Source organism: Sus scrofa, chromosome 7 (genome assembly GCF_054392235.1).
Source record: "Sus scrofa isolate SSC_HxYL_T2T_F1_AM1 chromosome 7, Sscrofa_HxYL_maternal_Yorkshire_Landrace_v2.0, whole genome shotgun sequence".
Lineage (NCBI taxonomy): Eukaryota > Metazoa > Chordata > Mammalia > Artiodactyla > Suidae > Sus > Sus scrofa.
The window spans coordinates 67385681-67398882 of NC_139389.1; the positions used below are offsets into that span (position 1 = coordinate 67385681).

The 13202-nt window shown below is 52.9% G+C and overlaps 1 protein-coding gene across 3 annotated transcripts in view; it reads left to right on the top strand.

Annotated features, from left to right (window-relative positions):
- CYP1A1 (cytochrome P450 family 1 subfamily A member 1) overlaps window positions 1-12955 on the top strand; it is a 54255-nt gene extending 41300 nt beyond the window's left edge. The window contains exons 1-7 of one of the 3 annotated variants that reach the window (XM_021098317.2): window positions 6687-6786; window positions 9152-10013; window positions 10566-10692; window positions 10776-10865; window positions 10956-11079; window positions 11225-11311; window positions 11476-12678. In XM_021098317.2, the coding sequence (XP_020953976.1) occupies window positions 9177-10013; window positions 10566-10692; window positions 10776-10865; window positions 10956-11079; window positions 11225-11311; window positions 11476-11761 (1551 nt within the window). In that variant the 5' untranslated portion in view covers window positions 6687-6786; window positions 9152-9176 and the 3' untranslated portion in view covers window positions 11762-12678. 3 annotated transcript variants of the gene reach the window in all.
- Window positions 12956-13202: the final 247 nt, after the last annotated feature.

Below are 13202 nucleotides of genomic sequence, written 5' to 3' on the forward strand. Positions count from 1 at the left end.
TCTTTTTAGGGCCACACCCAGGGCATATGGAGGTTCCCAGGCTAGGGGTCCAATCAGAGCTGTAGCCACCATCCTATGCCACAGCCACAGCAACGCCAGATCCGAGCTGCATCTGTGACCTACACCACAGCTCACAGCAACGCCAGATCCTTAAGCCAAGGCCAGGGATCAAACCCGCAACCTCATTGTTCTTTGTCGAATTCGCTAACCACTGAGCCATGACGGGAATTCCCGAGATGAGCTTCTTAAGGCAGGACTGTGCCTAACTGCTTGTCTTCTGGCAGCAAAATGAGTAGCACTCAGCCAGTGAGTGCTGAAAAAAGGATCTGGACTTGGTGTGGGGGATGAGGAGTTGGATTCCATTTAGCTGACCATCTTGGACTTGATGCCCTGCCTACCATGAAGACCCATAATCTCACAAGGCCTCTGCCATTTCAAACTCGGTATATTTTCCTATTTGGGGGTTTAACATGTTTCCATTCATTTATTTAACAAATATTCACTTAGCATCCACAGTGTGCTAGTGTGCCTTTTTTTTTTTTTCAGTCTTTTTGCCTTTTCGAGGGCTGCTCCTGCGGCAGAGGTTCCCAGGCTAGGGGTCGAATCGGAGCTGTAGCCGCCAGCCTACGCCACAGCCACAGCAACTCGGGATCCAAGCCGCATCTGTGGCCTACACCACAGCTCGTGGCAATGCCAGATCCTTAACCCACTGAACAAGTCCAGGGATCAAACCTGTAACCTCATGGTTCCTAGTTGGATTCGCTAACCACTGAGCCATTATGGGAACTCCTAGTGTGCCTTTTTTTTTTTTTTTTTGCTTTTTAGGGCTGCACATGTTGCTAGCCCTGGGCTGCTGCATTGTTCCCGTTGATTTCTCTAAAGCTTGAACCTTAAGCAATTCACAAATTTCCTTTATTAAATTCTGCTCAGTGACTCCATTTGAGGAGGCCCTCTGTTTCCTGCAGGAATTGAACCTGACAAATACAGGGAAGGACTTGCCTGGTGTGACTCAGGCAGCTCTTGTGCCTGGAGAGGAATGGGCTGAGGAAGGGGAGTAACAGGGGTGGAGGTCAGAGAGGTAAGGGGAGCCCCATCTGGAAAGGCTTTGCCTGCTATTGGAAGGACTGTTTCCTCTGAGATTCTTCAAAAACTTCCTCCTGAAAACTTCAGCTTGGGGAGAGGATGGCATCTCTTCCTCAGCTAGGATCTAGGAGGGCAAATGGGGCACATTCTTTCCCAGGGTGTCCCTCAGCCAGGAAGCCTCCAGCCAACAAGGTGCGAGCGTTAGCTCCCAGCCGGGTGAGGTGGCACAGCCTCCTCTGATGATGCCTGCCTCCTCCTGGGCTCTCTCCAGGTGCTCCCTGGTCAGCAAGTCCTCAGTACCAGCATAGGGTCGTCTGGAGATAAAACTAGCCTCCCGTGGTGGTGCCAATGGTGGAATTTTTAGCACAGGGGAAGACCAGTGGGAAGCTTTTAGACACGAGTAACTTCTTAGGATTCTGTCCAACCTGTCTAGGCCTCTTAGAACTGCCTCAAGTGCTGAGATTTAATTACTCAGAGAGTGCTGCTGGGTAATCCTCTCGGGCCTGCAGGGTTTTGTTATAATTTTTTTAGTTGCCAACCCCTACATTCAACTCCTACTAGAAGAGAAAGATGAGGGGAGGAGAAGGTGAGGAGGAGGAGGTAAAGGATGAGATGGGGAGATGGTGACGATATTGAGTCATGTAACAGATGTTCTATGGTGAACTTCATTGGCTTCAGGAACAACTGGATCTAGGTATTCAATGTCTTCAATTCTTGCCCTCTCTCCCTCCCCTCATCTCCTGATTCTTCTTTCTTCTAATGAGTTGTCTTGAAAAATGGCCACTGGTAGGTCCAGAATTATTTTTCTAGCCAGCTTAGCCACCCTTGGTAGGCTTGGTAGAAAGAGAACTTCTTTTCCAGCAATTTCACTAAAACCCCTGTAGGGCTCTCACTGGCTTGGCCTGAATCATGTGCCAGCCTGGTAGCCTGGGGCCAGGTGAGCTCCACTAAACCTATTGACCTAGAGTAGGGTAGGGTAGTCCTCAAAGGACCATGGGCATAGTGTTTCCTAAGAAGAGAGGATGAGTGTGGGGCACACAAAACCTTTTACGTGTTTACGGTCACTGAGGTAACCATATAATTTATTGCCCAAGCCAGGACTCTTTTGAGAGTGAAAGAAGGCACTTTTAATTGCTATACCAAGACAACAGGTTAGACCAAGACTATCCTGGGAAAGGATATCTAAGAGCCAGGGAGCCAGGGGCTGCCTCATCTGAGCCCTGGATCCTACAAACCAAATCTCTCTGGCTCCTTGGACACAGGTAGGAGAAGGGAAGGTGCTCAGGGCTCAGATCTCAGGTGGGGTGATGGGTGGCTTGGTGGGGTGAGGACACCTTGGTAAACAAGTCCCAGTTCTCTATCTCCATTCAAACTCCACTTTTCTCAAACTGCCTCCCCTCACCCTCCCTCTCCCACCCTTTGTTCAAGTTATACCCCCTCCTTGCACCAGAGATACCCTTCCTGCCCTCCTCATCCTCTAGGACCCTTCTCTAGCCTTCCTCTCTCCCTCCGGGACCTCAGCCTTCTCACAGCTCCTGTAGCATTTCCAGATTCAGCATCACCTCTTGCTTGGGCATGGTTCCTGCTTCCACCATGGGGCAGGAGATTTGCTGTGGGCCTTGCTATCTCCCCATTCCCCTCGCCACATAGCCCTCAGCACTACTGACCAAAGACTCCAGGCTGGATCCCTCTGCTGGGCCAGGACCCTTACTTGTCTCTCTCCCTCCAGCCCAGAGCCCTCTCCTTTCTGCACTGCCCATCCTTCCTCTGTGTTCCTGGTATTGATCTCTAGGAAATCCTAGCCAAAGAGTCTCTCACGCAAAGGCATGCAAACTTTGACCCAGGATTGGCTGTTTGGCTCTAGGCCAAGGTCCTCTAACCTCTCGCCTGTCTCCCCCTTTCTCTTCCCTGTGCTCCTGAGGGCCCCCTTATGTCTTGGGGGCTGTGAAATGCAGGGCTTGGTGCTGAGAAATGCAGTGCCTCCTGTAACCCCAGTGCACCAGGCCCCTGTCCAAGAAGATGGGGAGTTGGGCAGCCCTGACCCAGGGGCTGAGCCTGTCAACCTTTGGCCTTCTGGGACTTTCCTGATAGTCTGGGACAATAAATCATGGAGGGAAGAGCCCTGACCGAGAAGCAAGAGGCTAGATCTGGGCTCTGCTTTCCCTGGTCATGTGTCCTTGGGCTTTCTTTCTGGCATCAGTCTCTCCAGCTGAGAAGTGGGAGAGGAATTAGCTAATTCTAACTGATTCTCTGGGAGCAAGAAACCTTTGAGAATTTGAGGGAAACAATGCGTCTTCCGCCAAGAGAAGGAGTTTTCTGGGTCTTGGTTAGGTGCCCCGCAGATGGTCTTCTAGCTCTGATGAGCAGGCTGCTGTGGTTCTCCAGAGCTCTAGGGCATTGGTGGGGACTCTGAGAGTCTAGGGAGAGATTGGGCTGCAGAGCAGGGTGATGGATCTGGGAATGCCTTGTTCCCCAGTTCCTTGCCACAGCTTCCACACCGATTCTTTACATTCTTTGTGGCTCTAGCTCCAACTGTGATTGAAGGACAGACACAGACCTCTCTTGGGTACCACAATGCTTCTCAGACTGAGCCAGAGATGCAAAGGTGAAATGAATGGAAGGATGCTGGACAGAATGGAAGCCCATCATTCCTTGTCTCCTACCTGTTCTGTTGCCTAAATTCCACCATTATAGCATCAGCGCTTTGTGTTCAACATCACCCTGGTCATGTGCCCCATTCATAATACAGCTGGATTAACCCATTTGCCAGTTATTAGCAGTTTCCCGCAGTGGGTTTTCTGTGTTGCTTGGAGGAAGGGGTGACAGGCTGGATCAGGGTCCTAGCAAGGGACAGATATCCTGAGAATTACCATGGAGAAGTGCTGGAAACAGACCAGGAAAAACTTAAATTGCTATGGAAAGGATCGAGGCAGACTTCTTAGAGAGGCAGTGATATTTTAACTGAGACAAAGGTGGGGTGATTAGAAGTAGCAGTGGGCATTCCTAGTAGATTCTGCTAAAGATTCTGGTTTCTTTTATTTTTCTTTTTTTTGTCTTTTTAGGGCCACACCTGTGGCATATGGAAGTTCCCACGCTAGGGGTTGAATCAGAGCTGTAGCTGCTGGCCTACACTGCAGCCACAGCAATGCAGGATCTGAGCCATGTCTGTGACTTACACCACAGCTCACGGCAATACCAGATCCTTAACCCACTGAGCGAGGCCAGGGATCGAACCCACATCCTCATGGATACTGCTCAGATTCTTAACCTGCTGAGCCACCACAGGAACTCTCTAAAGATTCTGGTTTCTATTCAGATGGGAGCTACTGAAGAGACGAGGTGGCGATGAAATGAGATTTTTGCATTTTTTGAAAAGACCACATGCCACAGGATGGAGAAGGGAGATGGTACCCAGGCTTGGAGGCTGGGAGCAATGATGGGAGCCTGGATGAGGATGTGGCAGTGTCGCTGGACAGACATGAAAGTGGAGAAATGTGTCCTTTACCCCTTTAGTCTACTCTCAGCACAGTAGTCAGTAGTCTTCCTTGATTCAGACTCTACAATGTCTCTATCTCAAAGGAAGTCCCATGTTTCTCAGCAAGGTGCTCCCTGAACCTGGGACAGGACTGTCCCTCACTCATCCCACTCAACTCCAGGACAATTCACCAGTCATGAGACACTGCACATTTCCAGTGCTCCTAGTACTGCTCCCTCCCTCAAGGACCACTGTGCAGGGCCTTTGAACTTGCTGTTCCTTCTGCCAGGTAGTCTTCTTCCAGATATCTGTGTCCCTTGATTGTTGCTCTCACCCTCCTGCCTGGGTTGGGTGTCATTTTCTCAATGAGGTCCTCCCCAAGCAGCCTGTGTTGAATTGCAGTCTGCCCCCACATGATTTCTACCCCTTCTCTGCCTTATTTTTCTCTATAGCACTTTTCACTCTCTGAGATTCTGTAGATAGTTTCTGTCCTCACCTCCCACTCCTCTTGCCCTACAATATAAACCAAGGTGAGCAGGAGGTTGTCAGTTTTGTTCACCTCTATGTCAATTGCCAGCAGAACAGTGTCTGGGACATTGTTGGTAAATATTATTTTGTACAATGCATGAGGTGGCATCTGATTGGAATGGGAGATGAGGGGATAGGATGAGGCTCTCTTTTCTGACCTGGGCCATCAGCTGGTGGTGCCACTCTAGGGAGGCCGGGTGATGTGGTTAGTTGGGGACACGTTGAGCTAAACACGCAAATGAAACTTTGTCTCTCCCAACTTCCTACATCAGGAAGGCTCGACAGGGGCCGGGACAGCGTTGGAGGCAGCTGGCCCGGCGACCTGGGGGGCACTGGGCTGCGTGTCCAGCTATAGGCATAGACCAAAAATACAGACACACTCAGGCACCCGCTTGTTTGCAAAAGCCCAGCTCCGCACGCAAACCTGGACCTTTTGCACCCATCCAACGAGGCTTCCGCCGCTCCTCTCGCTCCATGTCTACCCCCACGCTCCGTTAGAGACTGGCCCTTTAAGAGCCCCGCCTCCGACTCCCCTCCCCACCCCCCTCGCGTGACTGTATCGGACCGAGCCTGGCCAGGGAGTTGGGCGTCTGGGTGGCTGCGCGGGCCTCCGGGCCCTTCTCACGCAACTCCTGGGCACCGCGCCCCCGGCCAGGTGGGGCGGGGATGGGCCGCGTGACCTCTGCCCCCTGGAGGGATGTATCAGACACAGGCACGCTAGCCTGGGGAGGCATCGGCACGGGACTCCCTCCCTCTTTGGTCCTGGGGCCCCCTCTCTTGCCCGGCCCTCCCTCGCCGCCCAATTTCTCAGCGATGCCAAAGCGCGAGCAACCCGGGAACCTCAAGGGCCCGTGGGTCCTGGCTGGAAGTGCCCTTGGTTTGCAGCATTCCAAAGTGGCCCTAGAGGCAGCTCAACGTGTCCCCGCTAGTGCGCGCTCAGTGAGATTGCACATTCTCAGTCCATTCCTACCGCTCTGTCAGGGAGCACAGACTTCTGCTAGTGGCCCAGTCTCTGGGGACTTTAGGAGAAGGGGCCAGCCCATCGGCGCCTCGGCCTTCCGGTCCTGGCGACCTCGGGGCTGGGGTCGCCACGCTTCTCACGCGAGCCAGAAATCAATAACCCAGGTTAGGAGGTCATCAGCCGGCAGCTCCACCCCTGCCTGTGTGGCCCTTGCTGCTAGAGAGAGGGAAGCATTTACATGCCCAGTGTTCAGTGAGTGCAAAAATCAGGGTGAGGGGTCGTCTTGCCCGGGGCTGGGGCCACCCCATCACCCAATAGCCTCTCTTTTGGGCTATCCTGGGACTTCTGAAAACCCCTGCTCAGCAGGGCTCTGCAGCTGTTCATGGGGTACCTTGGAACTGGGGGTCCCAGGTGTCTGTAGCCCTCACCTTCCTAAGTGCCAGCACTTGAATGAGGCATCCCCCTGGTGTGTTCTTATCTATGTCCCTGTGTCCTTCCCCACGCTCCCCCCTCCATCCTGGGAAGACCGTCCCCCCCAACCCCAGGCTGCCCCTCCCTCTGTCCCATCCCAGAGCTCCAGGGGGCGTGGCCACACGCAAAAGCTGCCTATAAAGGTGGCAGTGCCTTCATCCTCACTCTGAAGGTGACAGTTCCTTGGGGCCTTCCTTGATCTTCTTTGGGGTCCCTGGCTCCAGAAACCACCCTTCCTAGCTCAGCTCTGCAGCCCTCAGAGCCGCAGGTGAGTGCTGGGGGCCTTAGGCTTGACCCTTCCCTCCCCCAAAAGGAAAATTTTGATACCTTCCTGTCTTCCTAGGTAGCCACCAGTCCAGCACCTCAAGAAAGGAGGCTAATAGTATCCCTAGTGAGGAGGCAGTCTGGCTCCCTCCCTAAGTGGGGAAACTGAGGCCAGGGGAAGGGCAGAGCTTACCCAAGGTCCCACAGTCAGTACCAGAACTCTAGATGTAGGTGCTCCCCTCAGGACTCTGGCTCCATCTCCCACTGACCACCTGAATGTCTTGGGGCTTCTCCATGAGGGCTACCTGGGAGGCTGGATAAGGAAACAGGTGTGGGAAGCTGGAAACAAGTGTAGCCAATCTTCAGGCTGTGTGAGGGGTGGGGGGCTTCTCCTGGGTGGTCAGGGTGGATGGAGGGGGCAGGGTGGGTTCCTACCAGCTGTACCCTGCCTTATTTAAAAGCTACCCCTGTCTGGCACCACCCTCCCAAGGCATAGCTTGTCAGGGCTGAGATGTGCTGGCCAGACAAGGGAGGCTGATCTGAGTGGGAGTGCTGGACCCTGCCCAGGGACCCTCTCTGTTCCATTGCCTGTCTTCTCTATCCTCTGCTGTGGGCAGGCAGTGTGAGAGACTGCCAGCTGCAGAAAGCTGGACCCTGAAAACTCAGCAGTAACATTTCTTTTTGCCTCCTATCACCTTACTAAGGCTAGGGGTCTTTGAGGCACCGGGGGTGCAGAAGGGAACACCATGGCACACTGAAGCCTAACGATGTCCCCATTTCACTCAGGGAGTGGGACAGAAGTGTGCTTTGGAATTTAGCTCCTCCAGGAAGCCTCCTAGACAGAGGCTGTAGCAGTTGAGGTAGGAACCACACAACCTCCCCATCCTGGGTGGCTTTTCTGTGGGGAAACCTCACTAGTCAGATGGTATAGTTTCCCAGGTTAGGTCTGGGTTTTCTTTTCTCTGAGATCCAGCTGGTCACCCTGAATCAGAGATCACATCCCACCTCCTCTCTCAGATGAGGCGACTGGAGCCCAGAAGGGTAAAATGACCCGCCCAAGGCCACATCCTAGAGCCTGGAACACTGGTGTTCTGACCTCCAGTCCAGGGCACCGGAAAGATGCCCCAGTCAGAGCCTCCTGCTTGGAGAGAATAGTCCATGAATTTGTATAACTTTTCTAGACCAAACCTAGAGACAAAATAGTGTCTTAGCATCTGTGATGTTCAGATCCATTCCTAATTTTCTGCATTCCAATCTGGAGTTTGCTTGTAGCCTTTGCCTAGTGGGAGCCTTTCATTTATTCTCAGCTCTCTAGTGATTGGCAAATGGGGGAGGCCCAGACTATTCATTCATTGAAAACTGAACCCAATGAAAACCCTGGCATGGAATTCTGTGACCAGGAGCCTCAATCTGGCTGGCATCTAGCTGCTTTTAAACTGTGGGTCAGTTGAACTCAGAGAACTGGGACTAAGGGCATTATGGCTTAGACAATAAGTAAGGGGGTAGTCCCCTGTCCCTTCTCTACCCTGCCCCAGAGTCTGGCAGGATTCCCAGATCCTGGGTTCGAGGAGTAGAGAACTAAGGGTCCTGGGAAAATTCCTTTTCATCAACTGATCTGACCACACTTCAAAGGGAGGTACCTATGGCAGGAATTGGAAACTTCCCCGGGAACTTTCCCAAAGAGAGCTGAGCCCCAGCTCAGTCTGTGTGCTGGGTGCCTTTAGCCAAGTCAGTGTCCCCTTGGAGGTCAGTTTCCCCACATGTGAAATGAGGCTGAGGAGTGAATGATCCCAAGTGTTTTCCGCAAGTGTGGTGGATAATACTCAAGGGGAATTGGATGATACACACCGATTATGTGTTAATTTTAATATATGTTAGGGGAAAAAGATCAAATCTGTTCTTTCACACAGCTATTATTATTAGGAATGATGCTAAGTGGGTGGATTTAAAGTTGATTTTAGAAAAATATGAAGTAAATAATAGTATAAATGCTTTATGGAAATCACAGACTGACATAGATCAGTGCAGCAGTTAAGTAGATGTTCTCAATTTAGGCAATTTGGGTTGGAATTTGGATTCTATACTTCCTGGCTGTGTGACCTTGGGCAAGTTACTTACCTTCTCTGAGCCTCCCTGCAGCCTACCACATATGCTGTGGCCAGAACTGAATGAAGAATGATTGCAATTCTTGGCACACAGTGGCAGTTCAACAAGCAGCTTCTCCCACCTCCTCCCCTTCATGCCCAGTGAGCAGTTCTGGATAAAGTTTTCCTTTCCCTTGATGAGCATGATAACACATTAGGACATTGCCTCCTCCCATCTCCCCTTTTGATGTTTTGACCTTTTCGTCTTGTCCCACCTCTCAGCAGCCACCTTGGAATCTCTACGCCGATCATGTTCTCTGTGTTTGGACTCCCCATCCCCATCTCAGCCACAGAGCTGCTCCTGGCCTCTGCCATCTTCTGCCTTGTATTCTGGGTGGTCAGGACCTGGCAGCCTCAGGTCCCCAAAGGCCTGAAGAGTCCACCAGGGCCCTGGGGCTGGCCGCTGCTCGGGCACGTGCTGACCTTGGGCAAGAGCCCACACCTGGCCCTGGCGAGGCTGAGCCAGCGCTATGGAGATGTGCTGCAGATCCGCATTGGCTGCACCCCTGTGCTGGTGCTCAGCGGCCTGGACACCATCCGGCAGGCCCTGGTGCGGCAGGGCGACGATTTCAAGGGACGGCCCGACCTCTACAGCTTCACTCTGATCTCTAATGGCCAGAGCATGACCTTCAACCCAGACTCTGGACCAGTGTGGGCCGCCCGTCGGCGCCTGGCCCAGAAGGCTCTTAACACCTTCTCCATTGCCTCAGACCCAGCTTCCTCCTCCTCCTGCTACCTGGAGGATCATGTGAGCAAGGAGGCCGAGTGCCTCCTTGGCAAGTTCCAGGAGCTGATGGCAGGGCCTGGGCACTTCGATCCCTACAAGTATGTACTGGTGTCAGTAGCCAATGTCATCTGTGCCATATGCTTTGGTCAGCGCTATGATCATGACAACCCAGAGCTGCTTAGCCTTATCAACCTGAGTAATGAGTTCGGGGAGGTGACTGCAGCTGGGAACCCAGCCGACTTCATCCCTATCCTCCGTTACCTGCCCAACACGTCCCTGGATCTCTTCAAGGACCTGAATCAGAAGTTCTACATCTTCATGCAAAAGATGGTCAGGGAACACTATAAAATCTTTGAGAAGGTAACCCTGGGGTGAGGCACCAAGTGGGTGGGTAGGGAGCAGGTAGGGCCAGGGGTCAGGAAGTCAGAGACAACTAGAACAGTATAGGGTTTGGCAGGCTCTCATGGGCTTTCACCCTAGGCTTTTGAAGCCAATAGTAGAGGGGACTCCATCCTTGGCAGGGAAAGAGAACTTTTTCTTGACCAGCCCTTCTAACTTCAGACAGCAATATTTCCTGAATAGCCAGCCCATGCAGGACCCTAGGCCAATTGTTGTGGGGACCAGGAAGAGTTAAAGAGTTAGTCTTCTGGCCTCATGGGAGAGAAAAGGGTAGAGAGTGTGTTGGGGTGATGATGGTACTAGAGTCTATGACCGATGTCCCCTGAGTTGGGGCTGCAAGTATTGTGAGTCAGGAGAGAGCCTTGGAGAGGCAAGAGTAGTTGGAAGCGCAGCTTGGAGGTGGGAGTGGTCCCCTCTTGAATGAAGGTGCTAGGGATGGTGAGGGACCGGTCCTGAATGGAGAGGCAGGTCTGGGTTTGGGGTCTTGCTCATCTGTGAGGCTTGCTTACCCAGGGGCGCATCCGGGACATCACAGACAGCCTGATTGAGCACTGTCAGGACAAGAGGATGGACGAGAATGCCAATATCCAGCTGTCGGATGAGAAGATTGTGAACATTGTCATAGACCTCTTTGGAGCTGGTATGAGCTACTCCGTTGTGCCCTTCCTGTGCCCAGCTGCCCTGACCCACCAAACACCTAACGTCTCTCTCTCTCTTGGCTAGGGTTTGACACAGTCACAACCGCCATCTCCTGGAGCCTCATGTACCTGGTGACAAATCCCAGCATCCAGAGAAAGATCCAGGAGGAGCTGGGTAAGTGGTAGCTTCCTTCAGTGCTCAAGGCAGGGGGCCTGGCCAGGGTCTGAGCGGCCCCTTCATCTGTCTGTCCTCTGCGTTCTGCAGACACGGTGATCGGCCAGGCGCGGCGGCCCCGGCTCTCCGACAGACCCCAGCTGCCCTATATGGAGGCCTTCATCCTGGAGCTCTTCCGACACACCTCCTTCGTTCCCTTCACCATCCCTCACAGGTGAGGCCCCATGGATCTGCTGCTGTCTGAAACAGGGCTTAATGCCAGTCCATATACCTGATCAGGGCAGTGGGAGGGACATGGTACGGGGGATGGGGGGATCTCCTTGTGGCCCCGAGCCTAAACGAGCTTCCTCTCTCCTCAGTACCACAAGAGACACAAGTCTGAATGGCTTTTACATCCCCAAGGGGCGTTGTGTCTTTGTGAACCAGTGGCAGATCAACCATGACCAGTAAGTTGAGAGTGGACAGGGGAAACTCCACCCTCTCCTGAGCTTCAGACTCTTGCTGTCCCTGGGCCAGTTGCCAAAACCCTGTTCTTTTGGGCTGGAGCTCAGCCCACATGATGGTTCTGAGCCCCGAAGCTGCCACTTTAGCTGCCTCTCTCCAATCACAGGAAGCTGTGGGATGACCCCTCTGTGTTCCGGCCAGAACGGTTTCTCACTGCCGATGGCACCATCAACAAGGCACTGGGTGAAAAGGTGATCCTGTTCGGCTTGGGCAAGCGGAAGTGCATCGGTGAAACCATTGCCCGCTTGGAGGTCTTTCTCTTCCTGGCCATCCTGCTGCAGCAGGTGGAGTTCCGCGTGACCCCTGGTGTGAAGGTGGACATGACCCCCATCTACGGGCTGACCATGAAGCATGCCCACTGCGAGCATGTCCAGATGCATGTGCGCTCTTAGGCGGTGGAGAGCCCTGCAACCTAGACTTTCTCCTGCCTGTCTGGGCAGCCAGGCCAGGGGACTGACCTGCGGGACCTGAGCTTTAGCCCAAAGCCCACAGATACTGTCTGGCTGATTTTTTACTGTCTGGGCTACAGGCAAGCCTGAGGGATCATACCCGTCCCCCACCCTGGACTCATCCCTCTGCATGCTGACCACAGGTAGCAGGGGCCACCTGGGAACTGATGGAGCCTTCCGAAGTTGTGCTTAAGCTAGGAGGTCTAGGAGCATTAGGGGGTCCCCAGGCCTTCAGAAAGGAGCTCTCTGGAGGCCCCTGGGCCCTGTAGCTGGCTGGTTCTCTGTGGGGGCTGACTGGCTTGAGAGATGTCCTGCCACACCAGGACCTATGCAATCTCTTTGACAATTAGGAGCTGCCAAGAGTGGGGGTGGGGGGGAGGTGAGGCAGTCCAGGATACTGGCACAAGGTGGTCTCCCCGCTTAAACAAGGATGAGCAACCAAATCACAAGAGTCTGGAATACTGTACCTGTGGGATCACCTTCCTCTTTGCAGGCAGGAACAGGGCTGCCTCCTGGCCTCGTAAGGCCCCTGCTCCTGTCTAGGATGGGCTGAGGACTATGTGTCTAAGAGGAGCAGAGAGCAGAGGGAGTGCCCAAATTCAGGCGCCAGGACCATGTCAGGAAGGAGGACAGCAATTCAATTGCCTTCAACTGGGTCTCCTTCTCTACGCCATGTCCTTTTAAAATGTTAGCATGCAAAGAGTGTTTTCTTTTAGCCTGTATTGTACTTGTATGTTTGCATTTATCACATATAAAAGCTTTAGAACAGTTTATTGAGTGCAATGGAGAAAATTCTAACCCAAGTATCCAGAAAAGTGTAAGAAACATCCACCTGAGCTAAATAAAGATACTATCCAGAAGTCCTGTAGGTGGAGATTTTTTGAATCGTGAGGGAAGCCACTCCCATCTACATGCCCACTTTGAGCCCAGTTCTGTTGGGTTTTACTGTGGGAGGACGAAGGGGAAGAGGCAGAGGTGAAGTGGTGAAACTGCTTTCAGGCTACTCACAGTCTGGCTGGGGCACAGGCTATCACTTCACTGCCTTCCTTCTTCTCTAACTGATCACATGTTGATGAAGAGCATTCTCTGGACCAGGCTCTGGGGGGATAAAGTGAATAAAACACTGTCTGCCTTCAAGAGCCTCCTAAGCTGGTTGGGGGGAACTAGCTCATTAAGACATCGTCCAATTCATTGTGATCAGGGCTGTACCAGACAGATGCATGCGGAGGGTGAGGCCCAGAGGCAGAGCAGGCTGGGAAGGTGAGGGAGTGTGCGCTGGGAGAGGTTACCAGGTCTTGGGGATATCTGCGTGGGGCCCTCCTTGATGAATGGAAGGCACTCTTATTTGGGTCTCACAGCATTAGATGCTCAAGTTCAGCAGGTG